Source organism: Thalia democratica, chromosome 7 (assembly GCF_965202585.1).
Source record: "Thalia democratica chromosome 7, ktThaDemo2.hap1.1, whole genome shotgun sequence".
NCBI lineage: Eukaryota > Metazoa > Chordata > Thaliacea > Salpida > Salpidae > Thalia > Thalia democratica.
This window is the reverse complement of record NC_139171.1, coordinates 48,596,089-48,621,298: the sequence shown is the minus strand read 5'-3', so window position 1 is coordinate 48,621,298 and position 25,210 is coordinate 48,596,089. Positions and strand designations below refer to the sequence as shown.

The 25,210-nt window shown below is 26.8% G+C and overlaps 2 protein-coding genes across 2 annotated transcripts; one reads left to right on the top strand and one right to left on the bottom strand.

The window, feature by feature from the left end:
• Positions 1-4,880: 4,880 nt before the first annotated feature.
• Positions 4,881-10,934, bottom strand: LOC145840818 (prefoldin subunit 1-like). Its single transcript, XM_082948155.1, has 4 exons — positions 10,881-10,934; positions 6,412-6,578; positions 5,438-5,522; positions 4,881-5,243 (listed from the first exon to the last, which is right to left on the bottom strand). Exons 1-4 carry the CDS (start codon positions 10,905-10,907, stop codon positions 5,160-5,162), a joined length of 363 nt encoding a protein of 120 aa, XP_082804281.1. The 5' UTR covers positions 10,908-10,934; the 3' UTR covers positions 4,881-5,159.
• A 7,082-nt stretch (positions 10,935-18,016) lies between these two features.
• LOC145841505 (uncharacterized) lies at positions 18,017-22,299 on the top strand. Its single transcript, XM_082948865.1, has 2 exons — positions 18,017-18,976; positions 22,183-22,299. Exons 1-2 carry the CDS (start codon positions 18,017-18,019, stop codon positions 22,297-22,299), a joined length of 1,077 nt encoding a protein of 358 aa, XP_082804991.1.
• Positions 22,300-25,210: the final 2,911 nt, after the last annotated feature.

Here is a 25,210-nt window from a genome sequence, read left to right as displayed (position 1 = left end):
TAATCTTTCGAGAAACAATACTAACAAACCGTGATGAAAAAAAACTAAGTTGTTTGTTGTTGATGATTTGAATACTTATTTTTAAATTTTAAAGCTTACTAACACTGATTTTTTTATCAGATCTTAACTAGGTTTAAACTGCAAGTAAAGTTGGAGTAAGCAATGATGTAAATACTGTTCTATCTATTTATTCGTTTTTGTTTTTAACTTCAGTACGGTTATGTTTTTGGTTTTAATGTGTTTTAGTTTTCAGTGTATGTTTTATTACTTCTGTATGCTATTACAAAAAATGTTTTTGTGTTTATATGTGACTTAAACTTTTATCAATTAGTTTAGGACTTATTAACAATTCTTTTTTTACTTAATACGCATAGTCTGTTACTATATGTAGTTTAGATTTAAGTAAATTCTAACTAAAATTATTTGTAGCGCACCACGTCAACAATTCATAATTTACTTTTTTATGTTGTTCTTAGTTTAAAAACTGTCTGTTTGCACCAGATATTGTAGTAAAGTAGGGATCTATTGGGTCCACTAACTAGGATATAGGTCTTATTTTCAAATTAGGATGCTAAGTGTTTTAAGTTTTATTTAGATATAAGAGAAGTTAAAAGTATAAAAATAAATTGTTCTGGTATCACTAATTTAGTAAAAATGTTTAATATATATATATATGTCTTGTTAGAAAACGCAAAACTTCATTATTAAATTTTTTTATTTTCTAAACTAAGAAAAAAAAGTTGAACGACGTACAAAAAAATATCTATACAAATTAGTTTAAATTGAATTTCTGTGCTTAAATTTTAAAATACAAGGTTGCCAATTGTTTTTGAGAAATTTCTTCTAAGTTTTTAAAATCAAAAAGTTTTTGGTTTATTTTTAGTATGAAATTAAGTTTCAGGTGAAAAAACTGTTTTAATTAGTATAACAAAGTTAAAATTTTATTGCAAAGTTACTTCGAATGTGTTTTTGAATAAAAAAATTATAATAACAAAAAATACCTGTATGACATATTTTTTGTGTCAAATCAAAATTCTATTTCTTTACATGTAAAAATTGTTTTAGATTTAAGTTTTTTGGTGATTTTTGTTCAAAACTCCAGGTTTTTTTAGTCAAGATTGTCAAGTTCTAGGTTTTTCTAGGATTCCAAATTTTTTGGCAACCCTGAAAATATTATTTCAAGCTTCTTATATGATTGAACTTGAATTTTGTATTTCATTTGACGTAAAAGAAAAATAAATGAATGTTTAAATTGTAGGACATATGTGCAAAATCTTACTTTTTGTTGCTTCTGGTTTCCAAAATTCGTTAAATCAAATGAATTATATATCTTTATAAAAGTTGTAATTGTTAACTTTAATAAAATATACAAAACTTTACTATTAAAAAAAGTTTTCACAAATTAAATAAAAGCTAAATTAATTTAATTATATTTACTGATTTCTTGATTGAACTAGAATGACTTGTTTGTGAATATTGTACTTAAGTAAACTGTCGAAGAACTTGATGGAAGAATGTAACTTATAAGTTACATTAGCTCAAAAAGTTAACTCACACGTGAATCAAATGCGCCATCGCCACATATGGTCTCAAAAGGCGTTAGATTACACAACTATTACGTGGAAACAAATATAAAATCGCTCAATCAGAGCTCAAATTTGATCATTTTCCTCAGCAACAACTGGAAGCGGTATGCTGTCACTACTAACAATTGGAGCACTCGCCGCCATTTTACAAAGCTAAACCTCCAGCATAAACTTCTACTCAAGTCAATTTGGATATTTAACTCTGACGAATAAGCCCACGCATCCGGTAGCATCAACTTGATACTTATATCTTTCAATTTTTTATTTGAACATTGAAACTTTTTATCTCACCGAGCTCTACAGCCTGTTTCAACGAGGAAGCATAAGTGCAACCGTCCTGTAACAGAATATTATATGAGCAACCTTCTCTTACAGCACAACTATAAGCCGTGAATTACAAGAAACCTTCTAAAGTGAATAAGTGTAACACCATTTTATTGTGTATGTAAGTTTATTGTAAAATTTAGCATACAGATTTTCGTTCGTCTATATGTAGTTTAAATTTGTTAATTAGATGTCTCTAAAAGATACATTGAAATAAGTATTTTGATTCTTAAACTGTATATAACTATAAAAAGTTTTTTAACTCTTAAACCACCTCGCACTCGGTCGCAAACCGAGAATTCAACCCAAAATCAAGAAGGCCCCGAAAATATTGCGAACCTGGCTCTGTCGAGTTTGCCAAACCTGCTACAGAGGCAGTTTACCGAAAACTAGAGACGAAAGTAGATCGGATAGCATCAAAATGTAAAAAAAATTGTAATTTTTTTTTAATGTAACCCTAACATTACATATATTCATATACAAAAGCTTATATTAAAAGGTAAATATTAATTTCTTTAGCATTTGTTTAGATGTAAAAAAATATATAATCTAATAAAAATAAATATTTCATATCCACACTATTAAATACAAAGAAACCTGTTGTGGTTTTTAAGTTGTGATAAAGAAATAAACGTGTTTTTCGCCGTCTTTAGAAGTAATCAATATCGCTTTCCTTTGTACAAGTTACCAGCTTCAGAAAATAATCTTTCAGATTAAACAGAAGATGGTGGTACCGAAAGATACTTCCTTACAATCTTGGAGACATGTGAATACCATTTATTGTTTTAGCTCTACCAATATAACGTTTAAGCTTATTTAATTTGTTTAAGTAAATTTTATTAAGCGGCAAATCTTTAATTTTTCCCTCAATCTCTTGATCAACTGAATCTTGTTGCTCGCTTTTGTGAGTGGCTGTATTTGTTTTAAACGAGAGTAGAACGACATTGAATCATTGGGAACATCATTTGTAAATAGGTAATTTTTAGCGGTACTTAAGGAATGTGACCAAGCAATTTTGACTAGTCTCACGACAACTATATTTTGTTTCTAATTTCAGCAGTCTTTCAACCTCCTATTTGAGATTATTATGGTTAAAGTAACATCAATACCGTGAATCAACAGCCATTGTGACGAACAACAAGCTGTTATCATGTAGATTTAAGCGTGAGTTGTTGTAGTATACAATCTTATTTTGAAAGTATACTTTTCTGTATTTTCTGTTAAGATTAAGAACCACTTTGAGCTGGTGGATTATTCGCTTTAAGATAATAAGAAAAAAATTTAAGGTTCAGTTTTCTTTTTAAATGTTAAAAACCTCAATTTTTATTGTGTTTTAAATTAAATCAGTACTTAAAAAACTTTTTTTAATTTAACTTCTTTCTTAATTTCAATAACTTTCTGCTATGTATTTTTTTAATTTGAGCAAACCTTTGAAATTTGTTTTTATTTTATATAAGCATTCTCCTTTAGAAAAATTATTCTAGATCTATCGAAAAAACAACTTTAATTTATTTGTTAGAAATTTAAAAATGCTTAACATTTCTATAAAGTAAATTTTTTAAAGCACACACACTACAATCTAAGTATAAACTGAAAGAAGTTGATCGAAGAAATCAAAGTCTTTCCAATAAACTGGATCCACATCCTGCCGGATCTTTTTAAAACCAGGATTTTGTAAAAAAAAAAGGCGAAAACCTGGATCCGGTAGATCACTAATATAAACATAGTTTTAAGAAGTTTAATTTTATGTAGAGTACACATATTTTAGTAATTAAAAAAACATAATTACACGATGATTTAGGTTTTTTTTGAATTAAAAAAATTATATTAATATTTTCAAATTGATTAAGACGAAGCTGCATTTAGATAGATTATTATTGTTTCCCTTTTTATCTAAATAAGCACTGTGGTGTCGGTTATTGCTTCAATTTTATTTCAATGGTGTTAAACTCATAGCTGGTCATCTATTTAAAAAGTTTTTAAAATTAAATTGTTTATAATTATTTTAGGGAAAAAATATCAGTACTTACTCTCCCTCTTTCACAACAAACATTGTGTCCAAGTAAAGGAACCAAGATTTATTATGTGCACTTATACCTATCCTTTTGATGATTAGCACTTACTTAACACAAAACAACCACAAATAACTACTTTTTTAATGAAAATAAAAACCTCTGGTGGCTGGTAACCTGACAAAAACTTACCAAATTAAAAGTATGTTACCGTTAAAATACATGAGTTACAAGACTTGAGGAGCTAACACACATTTTGCTTAAGTAAATTATTTAAAAAACTAAATCAATTATGCATCGGCTACTTTTGCCTTTCTTGACCATCAACCTTTTTAAAGAACGTTTTGATATCAAAGTTGCAGAAATCTGCATACTTGGATGTATAAAAACTGCTTGCAAGTAATTTAGTTCAACAACTTAAATAATATGAAAAACTCTTTTTTTTTTTTTAGTTTTAAAGCTTAATAAGAAATATTATAAAGTAGTAAATTTTCAATATACTAGATAACGTATGTTTCTAATAAATAATTTGATTAAAAAAAATTTTAGTGTGCATAGCTCACATTATGTATAAAGGAATTTATAAAAACACCAAAATAATTATAACTGTGTGATAAGTATGCATCATTCTAATAATAAATACTTTTACTTAGAATTAGTATTTAAAAACAAAAAATAAGTATTAAAACAAATATCTTATTACTACACTGGAAGAATATACCTTTATATTTTACAGCATCTAAAATATTTGTATTAATCTAAATCAGAAATAATACAAAGTTTTTAATTAATAAAAACTTACTCTTTAAGATTACGTTGGATACGGAGATAGCAGTTAGGTGTGTGAAAAATTTTCTGTTATTTAATTAAGTTCAATTTTCGTTATAAACTCTAAAACAACAATAAAAAAACAAAAGAAATTATTTTTGAATAAAATTCACTTTATAGTTGTGTAAATAAGTAACAAACTTAAAAACAATTTTTTTTATGTAAGTACAAAATCATTATGAAAAATGTTAGAAAATTTATTAGAAGAAACTCCTTTATAGATAATCTTTGTATAGCTAACTAATAAGTTAAGAATTTAAGAGGTATTTTAAAATTAAAAATAATATTATAAAAAAGAGTTAATTTTTTTTCTTACAAGTAAAAAAAAAATTTTTTATTATTCGTATTTCTTCAATATATTTTTTAAATGAGAAAAAGCTATAATAAAAACCCATCTATATTTTAACAATCATTTCTTCTGTTTTGCAGCAACCATTTCTCTGAGATTGTCCTGGCTGTTTTTAACAGAACGCTCCAAATACTCTTTTTTCGACTGTAAATCAAAAAACAATATCGTAAACTATTATTGATAAAAATCAAGAATTGTAATATATAATTCCATTTGTTTTAAAAATCATAGAAAGCAGCTAGAAATCACATACGAATGTGCTTTTATGATAAATATAGCTTCAGTACTTTATAAGTTGTTTATCAGAAAACAAAAAAAATCCTCTGAAAATAACTTACGTTCAGTTCTTTGATTTTGTTGGTTGCATTTTGTTGTTCTTCTTTCAGTGCCTTGTTAATTTCATCTCGAGGTTTGTGCAGAAACCTACAGAAAAAAAAAAACTATTGCTTTTAAAATTTTCACACTTAAAAACAACTATAATCAAAAACGATCACAATTTTTATCAGTAACTTTACTTACTTTAAACTAAAAACAACAACATTTCTGGTAAAAATAAGGACTAAAATTAAATATTGATTTTAACTGTTCGGAGTAAGCTTAAGTTGTTTTCTATTTTTCTAACTAACCTGAATAATGGCAACCCTGTAATACGCCTAAAAAATACATCAACAAAAATACTTTAACTATTGTGTTAAATTTAGTATGTATAGATATCATTTTATTTTTATTATTGAGTTCTTACATTTAGTTGAATTTTTTATTTTATATGTTAAAATAGCTTTCAATTAATTGAAATATGTATGTTATGCATTAGCTTTGCGTTTTTTGTGAGAATCTAAGTTACTTGACTGAGAAATATCTTATGTTACAAATTATAATAAACATTTTTTGCACACTCGAGAAAAAAAGTAATAAAAACTGACGGGGATTAAAAAGTATTAAAAGTAGCTCAATTTAAAAAGAAACTCAAACCAATTTGAATCAGTCTGTGTTTTTCATAAAAGTTCAAAATAACCAGAGTTGGCTTGAGTTTTTAAAAAATTTCAAGCTAGTTTGAGTAATCCTGAGTAGCTTGAGTGTGTTGCAAGCCTGCTTATTCTACTTATATTTAATCAATAATTAAGCTTGAGTATTTCTAAACTGTTTAATAATAAAGTTAAATAATTAAGCTTGCGGTACTAATTTATCAATTACTTGATGAAGTATACCTCAAAAACTGCTTTGAACTATGTTAAGCTGTACAAATGTGTCTAATTGTAAATCATAAAACAAATATAAACATGTATTTAACAGTATATTTTTAACGACTAACGCTCTTCCAACGCTCCAGTAAAACTTTGTGTCTTCAGGTTGAGCCTGAACTTGAGTGGCTGTCAGTAGAGATTTTTTCACTTGAACATTCCACTCACTCGCTTGCATGTCACAAATTTTTATTTGACGCTGAGAATCAATCATTATCTTCTGAACATCTTGAAAAGCCTGGCAGTTTCAGTTAAACAATTAACTATGTTTCAAATGTTTCTATTTCATTTTTTTATTCTATTGTAAAAACTAAACAGACTATTTTGACATAAAAACAATTTACAAAACATCCAAAAAACTACAAATTAATTAAAAAACAATCTTATACAGAAACAAAAGTAAACTAATAAGAATAAAAATCTCAAATAAATTTTAAGATTAAAAACAATGTGATGAAGTGATTTTACTAAAATGATGAGCTTCAACCAGTTTGCTCACTTTTTATTATTATATCTTACTTTGCATAAATTCAATTTAGCTACAAGTGGCTTTTGACTAGAAGTTTTTTGCACAATAATGCAATAACGGAATGAAGTCCAGTTAATTTTTAAACATTATATAACTTTCTATAATGCAGTAACTCTCACTGCAAGTACTAAGTACACTCAATGCAATTAACCAAATATATTTCACACTATTTTTGTCAGTGGATACATAGCAATAAATAAAGTACAAACTTAAATTTATATAGTAATATCAATAATCATAATAAACAATGAATGCAGTAAATTATTTCAAATTCCTGAACATTTAGTGAATAATCAAAGTTGTGCGGAAAATTTCAATTTGGGCAGATTTAAAATAAATAAAAGTTAGCATTTTTGACTTAATTAAAATGGAGGCCATCTGCAATTTAAATAGAAAACCTACCCTTTGTAGGCAAAAGAAACTTGATTATAGTGTTGCTAAATTTACTTTATCCTTTTTTTGTTGTTTATACTTTTGTATTTAATTAGTTTTGATCATAATTAGTATTTTGATTCATTTTATGCAATTAAGACTTTGTTTGTAATTTAAATTTGTTTATTGTGATTACTGCTATCATTATATAACTTTAAATTTGTCTTTTATTTATTGCTATGATGTATCCACTAATGAGAATAATATGAAATTTTTTTGGTTTATTACATTAAGTGTCTTTATATAACATAAAATAATAACTTATTTCAAATGTTTGCATTCGTTTCTAGTTTTACTTTCTTCTTTTTTGGTTTTGGATCAATATAAATCAAAATACTAATTGGTAAAACCAAAACTATATTAATTTACACAGAATAGCTTTTTTGCATCTAAACATCTTAGCAGTCCAGTTAGTAATTTCTAATTTTGTGAGTTTTTTCAGTTGAGGTATAATAACTATAAGTATCCAGAAAAACTACTTTACTTATAAAACATTTTTTAAACAAAGTTAAGCAATGTAATAATTATATTTAAAGCTTAAAATCAATTGATCAATTAAAATAAAATATGTTTATTAAAAGTGGTTAAAGTGTTTCTTAATTGCATTCCACCTTTTACCTTTTAATATAATAAAGGCTATTAGAGGCCCAAAAATTTTTATCTAAAGAATAAATTTAGCCTTAAGATAAAATCTTAAAGACAAACAATAATATAATTTTCACGCAATGTATAAATTAAAAATATGTTTGAAAATAAGTCAGTTTTGTAAAACTTTTTAATAGAAATTTATGGTGAATTAATTTTTAACGGACCTTTTTAACTCAAATTCCTAAAAATATTTCTTGCAATGTTTAAAATTTTTTTAAATAATGACTTATAAAATAAATAAAAATCATAACTGTTTGTTTTATTTTCTAATATTTTATAAATAAAAACCTTTAAACTTCTTCATACAATATAAATAAGTTTAATAAAGATAAGATTGACAGAAAAAACTGTAGAAAATTATAGATGTTTAATTAAATTTATTTTTAGCCTTATTTTTCACTTTTGATAAGAACTTATTTAGTTCTCTAATTTTAATTTATTTGACTCAATAGCTGTTTATAAACTCAGACTTTATCTACTACAGGGTTGCCACTCTTTGAGCCAAAAAATCTTCCCTGAGTGACCAAAAATTTCCCTGAGTAACCTTAAATTTTCCTGAGTTTCCCTGAGTATTTTTCAAGTCTTAAAAAAAAAAATTTCTCTTCTAACACAAATTATTAATACCTCATTCTCATTTTTCTTCTTTAATAATAAAAGGAAGGTTGTATGTGTATGCTTCTGCATTAAACTTATGAAAAAAACTGTTTTCAAAAACTCAATCTTAAAAGGTTTAAACCAATTAATAATTAAAAACTAAATTTTTGCACAACTTTGTGTTAACTTGTTAGTTAACTTTCTACATAAAAGAATAAAGTTTAATTTGTTTGACATTTTAATTGACAAAATTTAATCATACTTTAATAATAATTTCACATGAAGAACTCACTTAAATGCATACATAATAATTTCATTATGACTTGTATGTCTTTCCTAGCAACTGTTCTGAATGCAGTAAATAAAACTTAAAAGCTTAACATTATTGTAAAAAACCTGCAAAAAGAAAGTTTAAAGAAATAGCTAAAGAAATATCTCATATCAAAGTACAACTTAATACCTAACAACTGATACAAAATAATCTAAAATTAAAATTTTTTTATGTCTTTTAGATGTTCATACACAATCTATTTTAAATAACTGAAAACATAATTTTGATTTTAAAACAATTTCACATTACCTAATAAAAAAATCTTAATACTGTTTTTTTAAGTATGCAATTTCTAAATCAATAGTTTTAATTTTATTTTCAAGTTTATTTGCGTTGTCCTTAGCAGCTATTCCTCTTGCTAATAATTCTTTCATTGCTTCTAAATCAGACTGTTTGTTGGCATCTGCAGTATATTTGTCATAGTCTTCATTCAAACATTTGAGTTGCTTTGTAAGTTTACTTTTTTGTTCTCCTAACTTGCTCAAAGCATCACCTTTATTTGGAACATTTTTAGCAAAGCGCTGTTGCTCAAGATTTGCCAAATATTGGGCCCTAGAAGATTTTACAAATGTTAACAATTCAGAACTTAGTTCAACTGTGCTTGGTTCTAGACTGTTTGCATATAGATGATCTTTGATCATTCTTTGGGACCTTATTGTCATCTCTCCCATATTAGTTGATATTACTTACTTATTTAAACTAAAGCCCCGTTCAACACTTGCCTGGCCATTGTGAAGCACAAAAACAGCCTCAAGGATTCTTGTTAAATCTTTATACTTGCTTGGGATATCAAGTGTGTCAAAATAAAAGGTGTCTAAACTGTGACTTTTTTCAAGAAAATTTTCAAAAAGTATTTGAGTGTTAGAAGAACTTAACAAATCAATGTATTGATTAATGCTGTCATCACCCTCTTTTGCTTTTAGTATCTTCATGCTGACAAGTTGTTGGACCAACCTTGTAAAGTTTCTGACTCAACGGTCTTTACCCATTCCAATTAGACATGCCGGATTTAAAACAGCAGCCCTTTTTAAAAAGTTTAAACCAAGAGTCATTCTTGTTTTAATTTTTTTTATTATAGCAAATATAAAAAGTTTACATTCATTGTGAAATGACTTGAACAAAATGTTAGAAACTTTACCTTGATTTAGCAAATCTTGAATTAAAGTAGAAGCAGCACATCCTAACTCTACATCTTTTTTGTGAAAACTTTTATTTTGAAAATGCTCATTATCTAGTTCAACTAGCTTTTTTCCATTTGAATGGGCTTCCATGAAAGAAGTAGTAAAAACAATATTCATTAATTCGTATACTAACTTCTGTATATCATCATACATGAAAGGAATGATTGGGCTGTTTTCCTGATACCTTGTTAAATATGGAACTAAAATTGAGGCAACAAAGCTAAAAAAATTCAATTTCACAACTATTAATACATCATCCTTTATAGCATTAACTACAATGTTAATACTAAGAATATTGAAGAACTAGCCGCAAGGCTAAAAAAATTCTAAATAACCACTTAAATAATAAAAATTACTACTTTTGAATAAAATATTGAAACTGGATTAACTAAACCTCATTCTAGATCTAGAAAAAAATTTCCCTGAGATTTTCAAAAACTTCCCTGAAATTTAGAGAAAAAATCAAAACTTCCCTGAGTTAAAAGAAAAATGCCAAAATTCCCTGAGTTTCCCTGAGATTTTCTACAATTTGAAAATTCCCTGAGATTCCCTGAGTGTGTGGCAACCCTGCTACTATTACCTAAAACAAAACAAATATTTCAAACAGTTTTACTCCTTTACAATATTAATTATAGCCTTTCTGAATACTTTTATAAGATAAATTTATGATTTGGTTATATACACCAACAAATTTGATTTTTATTTTAAAACAAAAAATACAAATTTAAGCTAAAAAAATAAAACAACCAAATTAAAAACTACAACTTTTTTTAATATTATACTTCAATTGTGCTAAAAAATAACAATTTTGATAAATTAACCAACCTTCTTTAATGCCATGTCAGTAGCCATTTTTACTATTTTATTAAATAACAAGTCAAGTCTGAACATGTTGAGTTGTAAGTTAATATCAATATGATTTATATGCAACATATTGATAAACTAATATCGCATCGTTTTGTTAATGTATTGTTTTTAAAAAATAATAATAATATAAGATGCAATTTCATCAAAAACTTAAACTTAAAAATTATTTATAGGGTTCTAACTAAAATTTGAAAAATCTAGGGTTAAAAAAGAAACTTTATGAATAAATTTATTTAAATATATATACATATATACATGTGTGAAACAGCTGTTTAAATTAAAGTTTTTATATAATTAGATAAATATTTAGCTCCAATTTAATTTGTCAAGCACTATCGATCAGAACTTTTTATAAAACCTTTAATATACATATATATGTGATAGAAGGTACTGATTTTTTGAAACTTATTTTTAATCAGTATTTACTTATCAAGCAAGTGTACACAAGACTTTTCCAGTGCACATAAGAGGTAGAGAACCACGGACTATTGTTCCAACTCATCTATCATTGTTTTTTAGTAGCAGCTTACTAGTTTTCATTATTATAATTTCTATTCATAAAATTTTATTTCCTTTCATAGAACAAAAGTAATTTTAAAAAAGTTCTTACAATATTTTATAAAGTTTACACTTTGTTTTATCTAAAATTACACAATAAGAGGCATTTACTAAAAGCAGTGTTTAAGTTCAGGTGAAGAACTCCAATAGAACAATATGGTAGGTTAAGACAACATTCACTTTCTCCATACTTTTAAAAGGTACTCAAAAAATTATAAAAAAATCATCATAAACTTTTCTATATTTAAAAAATTGTCAAGGACTAAACAGAAAAGTTAATTCTTTTATATTTTTATTAAGTTATTTTTTTAGTGTTTTTTTTTAATAATATTTAATTTTTTTAGTGAAATCCCGGGAAGTAAAATCCATTAGTTTCAGGGTTGCCACTCTTTTAGTTGAGAAAACTGCCTTGAGTGACCAAAAACTGCTTTGAGTCACTCTGAGTTTTTCTTAAATCCTTTAAAAAATATTTGCTTCTGACGCAAACTACCTGTACGTCATGTTCATTTTTCTTCTTAATTATTTAAAGGAAGGTTATACGTGTATGTTTCTGCATTAGATGTTTACTAACCTTATGAGAAATACTAATTTTAGAGATTAGACAACACTATTTTATACTCTTTTTTTTTAGTTTTTTTACTAAAAGAAATATTTATAAGTTATAACAAACAACTTGGATTAAGGACGCATAAAACAATATAATTTTACATTATAAGTATTTAGAGTTTTAATGTATTTTAAAAATGTTTAATGCATAGTTATAATTTTATATCTCTAAACCGTTTCTGTTTAATATAAAATTAAAGTCCTGATAAATAATAATTTCAGACTTAAAACAAAAACCACTATGTTATTTTAAGAATAGTGAAGAGTTTGCCACAAAGCTAAAAAAATTAAGTAAGCATTTTAAAATAAATAAAAATCATATTCTTGAACAAAACTGGGTATATAAAACAAAAAATAACAAAACTGGGTATATAAAACAAAAAATAACAAAACTGGATCAACTAAACCAGTGCTTCTGAAATGGGGTTCCGCAGAACCCTAGGGTTCCGTGACGCCTCTCAGGGGTTCCCCAAAGCCTTTTGAAATAAAAAAAAGCATTTATTTAATTAAACATTTTATGTAAAATTAAAATTAGGGGTTCAGCGGAAAGGTTGAACTTTGGAAAAGGGTTCGGCCACTAGAAAAAGGTTCAGAAGCACTGAACTAAACTATATCTCATTCGAGACTTATAAAAATTTGCCCTGGCCTGAGATTTTTATCCTGTGTCATTCCTAGTCCATTGAAATAAAAATTACATAAACTACTTTCACCTTATGTTCATTTTCTTTCAAGTAATTAAAAAAGGAGATATAATAGATTTTTTATTAGATTTTTACTAAATTAATGAGAAATACTGTTTTCAAAGATTCAACTACTAGTTTAAATCAACTAAGATAATCGATTTTTTTTTTGATAATTTAATGTAGCCATGGTAGTTAATTTTATACCATATAGATTAAATTCTGGTTAAAAAAGTTTTCACATTTTATAATTAACTAAATTTAATATATTTTTAATAACTTCATAACTCAATAAGTATTAATTTCAGATTCAAAACAAAAACAACTATATGTACCAATTAATTGCTAATAACAAAACTTTTTTCATTTAAACGGTTTATTGAGCAATGCTTTCAAAATTTAACTAATTTCCTTGTCAAAACAAAATAAATACTCACAAAAAACTAATTAATCAAACGCAATACGAGTAAACTAAAGAAGCAATCAATATAAAACTAATCAAATTAATCATAAAAACTAAAATAGATAATTAGAACAAAAATGGACTATTTAAAAATGTTAATTGTAATTCTAGATCCTTTATCAGGACCTAGATGTTGATTAAGTTTAGGTTTAAGTTTTTTAATCATAATAGCCTCTACTGCAAGTAAAATATTTCTATTTTTACAAAATTTAATAACCTCAAAACAATTAAAAATATCATTATGATTCTGACAGATTCTACATTGTTCTATATGTGAAAAAACTGCGCTATTTGTAGGTTTTGTATGTTCTTTAATTCTGACGAACAGTTGTCGCTCCGTTTCTCCAATATATTGGGTATCCAGGTCACCTGGACATTGAAACTTATAAACGATGCAACTTCTGTAGAGTTTGTTGATCTTTTCTTTCAGTGAAAAATAGTTTCCAACTTTAGATGTTCTGAAAGCTACTTTGATGTTGATTCCAATTGTTTCCAAATTTTTTGTTATATTTTTGCTGAATTTTTCTGAAACCTTTTTTATATAAGGAACTGTTAGATACTGTTGTTTAGGAATTTGTTGCTTATCTTCTAATTTTTGAAGTTTTTCTATTTCATTGTTTATGAAGTTAATCGGATAGCCGTTTCTCAAAAGAAGATTCTTTATTCTGTTTGTTTCTATGTTCTGTAGTTCTTCTGACACTAATCTTTTGTTTCTGATGAACAACTGTCTAACCAAATTTTTCTTCCATGACTTCGGGGTACAAGAGTGAAAATTTAATAGTACATCTGTGTTTGATGGTTTCTTGTAAATTGAGGTAGTAAATTTGTTCTCTTCCAGCTTAACACTTATGTCAAGAAAAGGAAGTTTACCTGATGTACATGTTTCCATTGTGAAAACAAGATCTTGATGTAGAGTATTTAATTTTTGATTGAATTCGTTTGCCATTTCTTCATTTGAAAAGATAGTAAAAATGTCGTCCACATATCTCGTGTACATTTTAGGTTGAATTTCATTTAGAAGACTTGTTTCTAATTTGCTAACGAACCAATTGGCCAAAAGGGGGGCCAAAGGCGATCCCATAGATAGTCCATCTATTTGTTTAAATACTTGATTATTAAAACAGAAGATGCTCTGTGAGCAAGTTTTCAGCATGTTCTTGAATACTTTTTTCGTTATTTTTGATTTTGTGAATACTGAAAGATTTTCTTTTGAGTATACATCGTCTGCTACCATGTTTATCGTTTCCTCTAATGGAACACTTGTATATAAACTTTTTATGTCAAAAGTTCTACAAACATCACCTTCTTTTGGCTTTATGGTTTTTAAAGAATCCATAAACTCAATATTTGAGTTTATTATCCATTTACTATTCAGTAAAGGTTTAAGTTGTATTTCTAACCATTTGCACAATCTATATTCAGGTGTGTCTATAGCAGATAGGACTGGTCGAAGTGGACAGCCAGTTTTATGATGTTTGGCCATTCCATACATTTTTCCTGGCTGACTACCTTTAGGAATTAGACTGAAGTAAACTTTTTCATCCACTATTGGTTTAATATATTTATTGATGTAACTATATATACTTTTTTCTTTTTTATACCAAGGTGCTTTTTCATAACTGTGATTATTACCATTTAAGTTAAAATCAAGTTTTTTAAACTTTTTTGTATCATCTAGAATAACACTCATCTTCTTAATGTATTCAGTAGTATTTAATAAAACTATTCCATTTCCTTTGTCCATTTTAAGACATTTGATCCTTTCATTTTGTGATAAATTTTTCAGTGTTCTGTGCAGCGCTTTATTTTTCCTGGTTGAGCAAACTTTCTTGCTTTCAGAGATGAATTTAATGGTGTTAGTTCTAATTTGCTCAGTAACGTCATAAGTTAATGTTTTATTTTCCTTTTTAGTAATTTGTTTAATTTGGAATTCGATTGAAGCTTTAATATTAATCTCATCTATAGTTTTTGGTAAAATGGAATGCTTGAGGCCAAACATTAATGCATTTGATTCACTAATTGTTAATTCATGACTACTGTTGTTTATGATACAGTTTGGAGTTTTACTTTTACGTTGGTTGTTCCATAATGAAGCTAATTTCTTCTTATGTCTCTGCCTTTTGTCCAATATTTTTTCTTTAATACTTTTTTCCTTAATAGAACTCAAGAGAAGGTGATACTGACTAATGCTAGTGTTGTTGCGGACAACTTTTAGTATTTCATTTCTGTTGTTTTTAGCTATATTGTACTGAGTTCTTGCAATTTTTAATTGTTCTAAAAGAACTTTTCTATAGAATCTATCAACATTATCGTACACTAACAATTTTGGAGGTTTGAATTTTAAAAACTCTGGAATTATTCCAAGTTCTTCACATTTAGTTAAATATTTAATATCCATAAATCTCATTACTGTTTTAATCATACTATTTTCAAGGTTCCTTAACTGAGACAAAGAAATACCTGTCTTTCGAGCAATTTTTATATAAACAGAGTATAGCGAAAGGTGTTTACATGACTTTATGTACCAATTAATTGCTAATAACAAAACTTTTTTCATTTAAACGGTTTATTGAGCAATGCTTTCAAAATTTAACTAATTTCCTTGTCAAAACAAAATAAATACTCACAAAAAACTAATTAATCAAACGCAATACGAGTAAACTAAAGAAGCAATCAATATAAAACTAATCAAATTAATCATAAAAACTAAAATAGATAATTAGAACAAAAATGGACTATTTAAAAATGTTAATTGTAATTCTAGATCCTTTATCAGGACCTAGATGTTGATTAAGTTTAGGTTTAAGTTTTTTAATCATAATAGCCTCTACTGCAAGTAAAATATTTCTATTTTTACAAAATTTAATAACCTCAAAACAATTAAAAATATCATTATGATTCTGACAGATTCTACATTGTTCTATATGTGAAAAAACTGCGCTATTTGTAGGTTTTGTATGTTCTTTAATTCTGACGAACAGTTGTCGCTCCGTTTCTCCAATATATTGGGTATCCAGGTCACCTGGACATTGAAACTTATAAACGATGCAACTTCTGTAGAGTTTGTTGATCTTTTCTTTCAGTGAAAAATAGTTTTTTCGAAAGACAGGTATTTCTTTGTCTCAGTTAAGGAACCTTGAAAATAGTATGATTAGAACAGTAATGAGATTTATGGATATTAAGGCCATAGGGGGGGGTAGACCATGTTTTTTACAAGTTGATCTTATTTTATAGAGTTTTTACTAAGCTTCAAGATGCTTTTTACCGTTTTTAAAAATTCGAATTAGTTTTTGAGATATGACCGGCCAAAGTCGGGCCGCATAACAGGTTTCTTATGGGGAAGGAAAACTAAAACGGCAAAAAAAGACTAATGCATTCAAAATCTATCTCCTCCTTCATTTTTTAAGCAATCTTCTTCAAACTTTCACAGTCTATTCTTTATACAATAACAAAAAAACGTTATTTGTGACTTTAAAAAATTTCAAGTAAAAATACCTTTTTTTTGTAATTTTATGACAAAAATTAAAAAAAAAAGTGAATTTTCATCAAAAAAAATTTTTTTTTACAAAAAAAAGGTATTTTTACTTGAAATTTTTTAAAGTCACAAATAACGTTTTTTTGTTATTGTATAAAGAATAGACTGTGAAAGTTTGAAGAAGATTGCTTAAAAAATGAAGGAGGAGATAGATTTTGAATGCATTAGTCTTTTTTTGCCGTTTTAGTTTTCCTTCCCCATAAGGAACCTGTTATGCGGCCCGACTTTGGCCGGTCATATCTCAAAAACTAATTCGAATTTTTAAAAACGGTAAAAATTATCTTGAAGCTTAGTAAAAACTCTATAAAATAAGATCAACTTGTAAAAAACATGGTCTACCCCCCCCTATGGCCTTAAATATTTAACTAAATGTGAAGAACTTGGAATAATTCCAGAGTTTTTAAAATTCAAACCTCCAAAATTGTTAGTGTACGATAATGTTGATAGATTCTATAGAAAAGTTCTTTTAGAACAATTAAAAATTGCAAGAACTCAGTACAATATAGCTAAAAACAACAGAAATGAAATACTAAAAGTTGTCCGCAACAACACTAGCATTAGTCAGTATCACCTTCTCTTGAGTTCTATTAAGGAAAAAAGTATTAAAGAAAAAATATTGGACAAAAGGCAGAGACATAAGAAGAAATTAGCTTCATTATGGAACAACCAACGTAAAAGTAAAACTCCAAACTGTATCATAAACAACAGTAGTCATGAATTAACAATTAGTGAATCAAATGCATTAATGTTTGGCCTCAAGCATTCCATTTTACCAAAAACTATAGATGAGATTAATATTAAAGCTTCAATCGAATTCCAAATTAAACAAATTACTAAAAAGGAAAATAAAACATTAACTTATGACGTTACTGAGCAAATTAGAACTAACACCATTAAATTCATCTCTGAAAGCAAGAAAGTTTGCTCAACCAGGAAAAATAAAGCGCTGCACAGAACACTGAAAAATTTATCACAAAATGAAAGGATCAAATGTCTTAAAATGGACAAAGGAAATGGAATAGTTTTATTAAATACTACTGAATACATTAAGAAGATGAGTGTTATTCTAGATGATACAAAAAAGTTTAAAAAACTTGATTTTAACTTAAATGGTAATAATCACAGTTATGAAAAAGCACCTTGGTATAAAAAAGAAAAAAGTATATATAGTTACATCAATAAATATATTAAACCAATAGTGGATGAAAAAGTTTACTTCAGTCTAATTCCTAAAGGTAGTCAGCCAGGAAAAATGTATGGAATGGCCAAACATCATAAAACTGGCTGTCCACTTCGACCAGTCCTATCTGCTATAGACACACCTGAATATAGATTGTGCAAATGGTTAGAAATACAACTTAAACCTTTACTGAATAGTAAATGGATAATAAACTCAAATATTGAGTTTATGGATTCTTTAAAAACCATAAAGCCAAAAGAAGGTGATGTTTGTAGAACTTTTGACATAAAAAGTTTATATACAAGTGTTCCATTAGAGGAAACGATAAACATGGTAGCAGACGATGTATACTCAAAAGAAAATCTTTCAGTATTCACAAAATCAAAAATAACGAAAAAAGTATTCAAGAACATGCTGAAAACTTGCTCACAGAGCATCTTCTGTTTTAATAATCAAGTATTTAAACAAATAGATGGACTATCTATGGGATCGCCTTTGGCCCCCCTTTTGGCCAATTGGTTCGTTAGCAAATTAGAAACAAGTCTTCTAAATGAAATTCAACCTAAAATGTACACGAGATATGTGGACGACATTTTTACTATCTTTTCAAATGAAGAAATGGCAAACGAATTCAATCAAAAATTAAATACTCTACATCAAGATCTTGTTTTCACAATGGAAACATGTACATCAGGTAAACTTCCTTTTCTTGACATAAGTGTTAAGCTGGAAGAGAACAAATTTACTACCTCAATTTACAAGAAACCATCAAACACAGATGTACTATTAAATTTTCACTCTTGTACCCCGAAGTCATGGAAGAAAAATTTGGTTAGACAGTTGTTCATCAGAAACAAAAGATTAGTGTCAGAAGAACTACAGAACATAGAAACAAACAGAATAAAGAATCTTCTTTTGAGAAACGGCTATCCGATTAACTTCATAAACAATGAAATAGAAAAACTTCAAAAATTAGAAGATAAGCAACAAATTCCTAAACAACAGTATCTAACAGTTCCTTATATAAAAAAGGTTTCAGAAAAATTCAGCAAAAATATAACAAAAAATTTGGAAACAATTGGAATCAACATCAAAGTAGCTTTCAGAACATCTAAAGTTGGAAACTATTTTTCACTGAAAGAAAAGATCAACAAACTCTACAGAAGTTGCATCGTTTATAAGTTTCAATGTCCAGGTGACCTGGATACCCAATATATTGGAGAAACGGAGCGACAATTGTTCGTCAGAATTAAAGAACATACAAAACCTACAAATAGCGCAGTTTTTTCACATATAGAACAATGTAGAATCTGTCAGAATCATAATGATATTTTTAATTGTTTTGAGGTTATTAAATTTTGTAAAAATAGAAATATTTTACTTGCAGTAGAGGCTATTATGATTAAAAAACTTAAACCTAAACTTAATCAACATCTAGGTCCTGATAAAGGATCTAGAATTACAATTAACATTTTTAAATAGTCCATTTTTGTTCTAATTATCTATTTTAGTTTTTATGATTAATTTGATTAGTTTTATATTGATTGCTTCTTTAGTTTACTCGTATTGCGTTTGATTAATTAGTTTTTTGTGAGTATTTATTTTGTTTTGACAAGGAAATTAGTTAAATTTTGAAAGCATTGCTCAATAAACCGTTTAAATGAAAAAAGTTTTGTTATTAGCAATTAATTGGTACATAAAGTCATGTAAACACCTTTTGCTATACTCTGTTTATATAAAAACAACTATGTTTTTTTTCTAATAATAGTAGTGAAGAGCTAGCTGCAAGGCTAAAAAAAATCTAAATAAGCAATTGAAAATCAATAAAAACTAAGTTAAAGTATTGAAACCGGATCAACTAAAGGGCATAGAAAGGTCAGGCACTTTTTTACATATTTATCCTTTTCCAAAAATCTTTAACTAAGCTAGCAGTTGATTTTTACTGTTTTGTAAATATCAAATTACTTTTTGAGATATGAGGGTACAAAGTCAGAATGCTTAATAGGCTCCTTATGATTTGACTAAAGTAAAAAGACAAAAAAAACATTTTATTAAAAATCTATCTTCTCCTACAGTTTTTAAGCAATTTTTCCGAGATTTTTTCAGCTTAATCCTAAAAAAGAATAAATATTTTAATTGGAGATATTCTTTTTTGAGTATATTTTTTTATATCTTAAAACAGTTTTTTTTTGAAATAAAATTCAATAATTTCAATTCTTTTAATTCTTACTATAGAATTTTTTCTATTAATGCAAACAAAGTTTCCTGAAAATTTGAGAATAATTTGACAAAAAAAAAAGAAGAAAATAGATTTTTTGTAAATTTCTGAAATTTTGTAGAAAATCAAGAATGAAAACTTTTTCTTTATACTTTTTAATTGGAAACTTTTTAGGTAACTGACAATAATTCAAAAGCTAATTAACATTTTCATATTCTGTAAAAAAAATCTTATAATATAGAATTATAGCATTTATATAAGGTTTAATGTTATTTTTTGTAAAAAATGTTGGACCCTCCTCCCTATGCCCTTAATCTAATTACAGATTTAGAAAAAATCTCTCCTGAGATTTAAAAAATTTTAAAACTACCGTTTGTTTTTCATTTTTAAATAAAACTACCCTGAATCAAACCTAAATTTAAAAAAAAAATTCATAATATCCTATCATGTCCTGAGTCATCCTGATATTTCCAAAGATTTCAAAATATCTTGAGTATTTATTCTGAGTGTGTGGCAACTCTGCTGCAGTTCGAACTACATGAGATAAAAAGATAAAAATCACAAAAACAATCTGTGAAAATGTTTAGATGATTTAAAGTAGCATAGGTAGAGGTAGGGAGTACTTGGGTGTTGTTTCTGGACTACTTTTTTGGACATATGAATCTGATGTAATTTGGCTTCATTAAAAAGTTTTTTTTTTAATAAAAGTTAACTAAAAAAAAGAATTGCTGTCTAAAAAAATCATTTCAACCCTAAAAACTACAAATGTTCATGATTTTTGATTTAAATAGTAATCAAGTCACTAATACATGTCCTAAACTTATAATTTGTTTCTTAAATGAAAGCTTATACTTATTGGTGATTTAAATACATTTCAACTGCTTTTGATGTATTATGATGCCATAATCACACAAAATATGCAAATTTTTTCTGTAAAAATATAATTTTTTTTAATATAGAAAGCAAATTCTTCTGCTGTTTTTACTTTATGTTTCTTTGATTATAATGTCGAATGTATGGAGTCAGTCAACTTGAAAGAAAATCTCAGAATAAATCAATAAATTATAAGAGAGCCTGTACACAAGGAGCCTTTACAGATATAATCAGAAGAAAAATTATTTATATGAGATCTTTGTGTAAGCCTGAAACAATTGTAGAGTAATAAACTCAGTAAAACCGGAAATATATTAATTATGTACTGTCATTTCAATTGAATGTTGATATACAGTACATTCAAAATCACTTTCAGTTATTAGATAATTATTATTTATAATTGTTGAAAGCATCTGACTAAGAGTAAAAGAATTATACCTATACACTATAAGAACTGCATGTAAATTTATAAATTAAAAAATATATAAGGGGAATAAATGTGACCAATACATGCAGAAGTGTCTAAAACTGTTTGAAGTTGGGGTGGGCCTGTAGTGAGCGTGGAAGAGCTGTGTTCTATTTTAAAATCTCATCCTGATCAAAATGAATTTTACCGATTATTTACTGAGAGAGTCACACAAATCTAAGTGTTAAACAATCAAGAAATTTTGTAAATAAATGTTAATACCCACGAGAAAAAAACTTATAAACTTATGTGCTCTTGTTGCAGAAGATGATGAGTGCTTTCTTTGATCTTTACCAACAAATGCTGTTGCATTATTGATTGCAGGGGCTTCTTCTCCCAACATATTTTATTGCTCACTAAAAGTTTTTATTAAATTTTTAGTTAGTTGTGTCAAGTACCAGTTATTTAAGTGTTTTATAATTTACTGCACTAACCCTTGGTTTATTATTAAATTGCACTTTTGCCAAAAGATTTATAAAAGTTTTAAAAGTAACTTGTATTTTTGTATTGTGGTTCTTTTGTGAAATAGATACATCACTCAAACTGCCTTGTCTAATTTATATAAAGTAGGCTAGAATAGCTTGAAGTATTGATAGATAAAATTCACTGATAAGTTATCACAAAAGCATTTTATATTTGTTATGTCCAACTTAAGTACTATAAATACAAAGCTGTCTGCAGAGGATCTTAAGCATAAACGTGTTAGAAAGTCATCCCGTCTGCAGGAGAAGTTTGAGCAAAAAGGTCAGGTTGACAATCTTCCTACAGGCAGTCAACCAGACCCAACTGAGACTTTAGACGTTGACCCACTAACATCCATAATTCACAGAGGTAAAGCTAGTTTTGTAAAAAAAAAGTTGTGTTGTGAAAAATTTTGGGTTATGGTTAACTTTAGGTGAGCACCAATATCAAACTGAAAATATAATACATTTGATGTCTTAATTACCCATAATTTTAGGCTAAAAGAAACAAAAATAAATTAAAAAGCTTTCCATATAAATGCAGAGAAAAAATATTTCTTAACCTATTTTCTCAGAAATTTAAAAAAATACTAAAAAACTATTTCTTCCTATATTTTAATGCAATTTACTTTGATAATTCTTGGAGTAATAAACTACATCCTAAACCAAGTTTAAAAATAAAAACTTAAATTGAATGACCAAGAAAACTAAGATAAAGACTTTTATGTTTATTTTTGAAAAAAAATAATTCTTTAAATTTAAAAAAATGCTTTTTAAAGACTTAATAATTTAGTATTTTATATTTATAAAACATTAGTATTTTAATTGTACTTCTCAAAAATAAAGCTTATAATTTTAAATATACTTGATATTTTTATTATTTAAATTTCTAAAAAACATTAAAGGTTTTTTCTTTCAATTAATTAGTTGAGCAAACTTTGTAGTGTTTAGAATTTTAGGTAAGAATTACTGATGCATTGGTATTAACGAGCATAAAGTTAATTTTATAGGCAATTTATTAATTTTTCAAAAAACATAAAACTTAAATGTCGATTATTTTCCTTATCTTAAAAGCTATCTAAAAAAAATTATTTTTATTTTAGAGAACGCACCTTTGTCTTTAATTAAAAAAAAAAATTTTGGTTAGGGGTTGGAATTATTTCATGGGGTCCCTCCAAAAATAAAGGTTTTTTTTTGGTTTTTTTCATTATTATTGTTTAGAACCAAAAATAAAAATTTTTTTTAAATTTGTTTTTTATTTTCTCTTATTTTGCATGTTATTTAAACTCTTAAATGTTTATTTTATAAATAATGTTAATATCTTTTACAATTTGGCCCAAAATCAAAATGATGTATATTACACTATCATTTGCCTTGGCCATTTCCTAAATAAAAAATTGATAAAAGGAAAAAACAAATTAATAAGATTTTGAATTACAACAAACTTTATTTAACTAAAGTAATTTAATTAAATTTGTTGTAATGCACATTCTTATTAATTTGTTTTTTCCTTTTATCAATTTTTTATCTAGGAAATGGCCAAGGCAAATGATAGTGTAATATACATCATTTTGACACTAAGCTGAAGTTTGATCGATATATAAATACAGCATATATACGTTATATACATGTCTTCACTATCTTGGACGTTTAACTTTTATTTTACGTCCTATCGTTTCGATACTTTGCAATTGTGAACTGATAAGTCGTCTCAAAATGGGTGCTAAATTTTAAATCAAACAAACTAGTATTACGTCATAATCGACATATAAAGACGAAAATTCCGTACAAATCGTAAATTTCACATCTTATCTTAGACGTTTAACTTTTATTTTACATCCTATCGTTTCGATACTTTGCAATTGTGAACTGATAAGTCGTCTCAAAATGGGTGCCAAATTTTAAATCAAACAAACTAATATTACGTCATAATCGACATATAAAGACGAAAATTCCGTACAAATCGTAAATTTCACATCTTATCTTAGACGTTTAACTTTTATTTTACATCCTATCGTTTCGATACTTTGCAATTGTGAACTGATAAGTCGTCTCAAAATGGGTGCCAAATTTTAAATCAAACAAACTAATATTACGTCATAATCGACATATAAAGACGAAAATTCCGTACAAATCGTAAATTTTACATCTTATCTTAGACGTTTAACTTTTATTTTACATCCTATCGTTTCGATACTTTGCAATTATGAACTGATAAGTCGTCTCAGAATGGATGCCAAATTGCAGATCAAACAAACTAATATTACGTCATAATCGACATATAAAGACGGAAATTCCGTACAAATCGTAAATTTTACATCTTATCTTAGAAGTTTAACTTTTATTTTACGTCCTATCGTTTCGATACTTTGCAATTGTGAACTGATAAGTCGTCTCAAAATGGGTGCCAAATTTTAAATCAAACAAACTAATATTACGTCATAATCGACATATAAAGACGAAAATTCCGTACAAATCGTAAATTTCACATCTTATCTTAGACGTTTAACTTTTATTTTACGTCCTATCGTTTCGATACTTTGCAATTGTGAACTGATATGTCGTCTCAAAATGGGTGCCAAATTTTAAATCAAACAAACTAGTATTACGTCATAATCGACATATAAAGACGGAAATTCCGTACAAATCGTAAATTTCACATCTTATCTTAGACGTTTAACTTTTATTTTACGTCCTATCGTTTCGATACTTTGCAATTGTGAACTGATAAGTCGTCTCAAAATGGGTGCCAAATTTTAAATCAAACAAACTAATATTACGTCATAATCGACATATAAAGACGAAAATTCCGTACAAATCGTAAATTTTACATCTTATCTTAGACGTTTAACTTTTATTTTACATCCTATCGTTTCGATACTTTGCAATTGTGAACTGATAAGTCGTCTCAAAATGGGTGCCAAATTTTAAATCAAACAAACTAATATTACGTCATAATCGACATATAAAGACGGAAATTCCGTACAAATCGTAAATTTCACATCTTATCTTAGAAGTTTAACTTTTATTTTACGTCCTATCGTTTCGATACTTTGCAATTGTGAACTGATAAGTCGTCTCAAAATGGGTGCCAAATTTTAAATCAAACAAACTAATATTACGTCATAATCGACATATAAAGACGAAAATTCCGTACAAATCGTAAATTTCACATCTTATCTTAGACGTTTAACTTTTATTTTACGTCCTATCGTTTCGATACTTTGCAATTGTGAACTGATATGTCG

Coding starts and splice junctions, on each gene's coding strand:
- LOC145840818 (XM_082948155.1), bottom strand. CDS start 10,907: ATGGCTACTGACATGGCATTAAAGAAG. Junction 5,523..6,411: donor TACTGGAGCGTTGGAAGAGC/GTTAGTCGTTAA, acceptor TTTTTTCTGTAG/GTTTCTGCACAAACCTCGAG. Junction 5,244..5,437: donor ACAAAATCAAAGAACTGAAC/GTAAGTTATTTT, acceptor TTTGATTTACAG/TCGAAAAAAGAGTATTTGGA.
- LOC145841505 (XM_082948865.1), top strand. CDS start 18,017: ATGTATGGAATGGCCAAACATCATAAAACTGGCTGTCCACTTCGACCA. Junction 18,977..22,182: donor CAGTTCCTTATATAAAAAAG/GTTTCAGAAAAA, acceptor AGCTGTCTGCAG/AGGATCTTAAGCATAAACGT.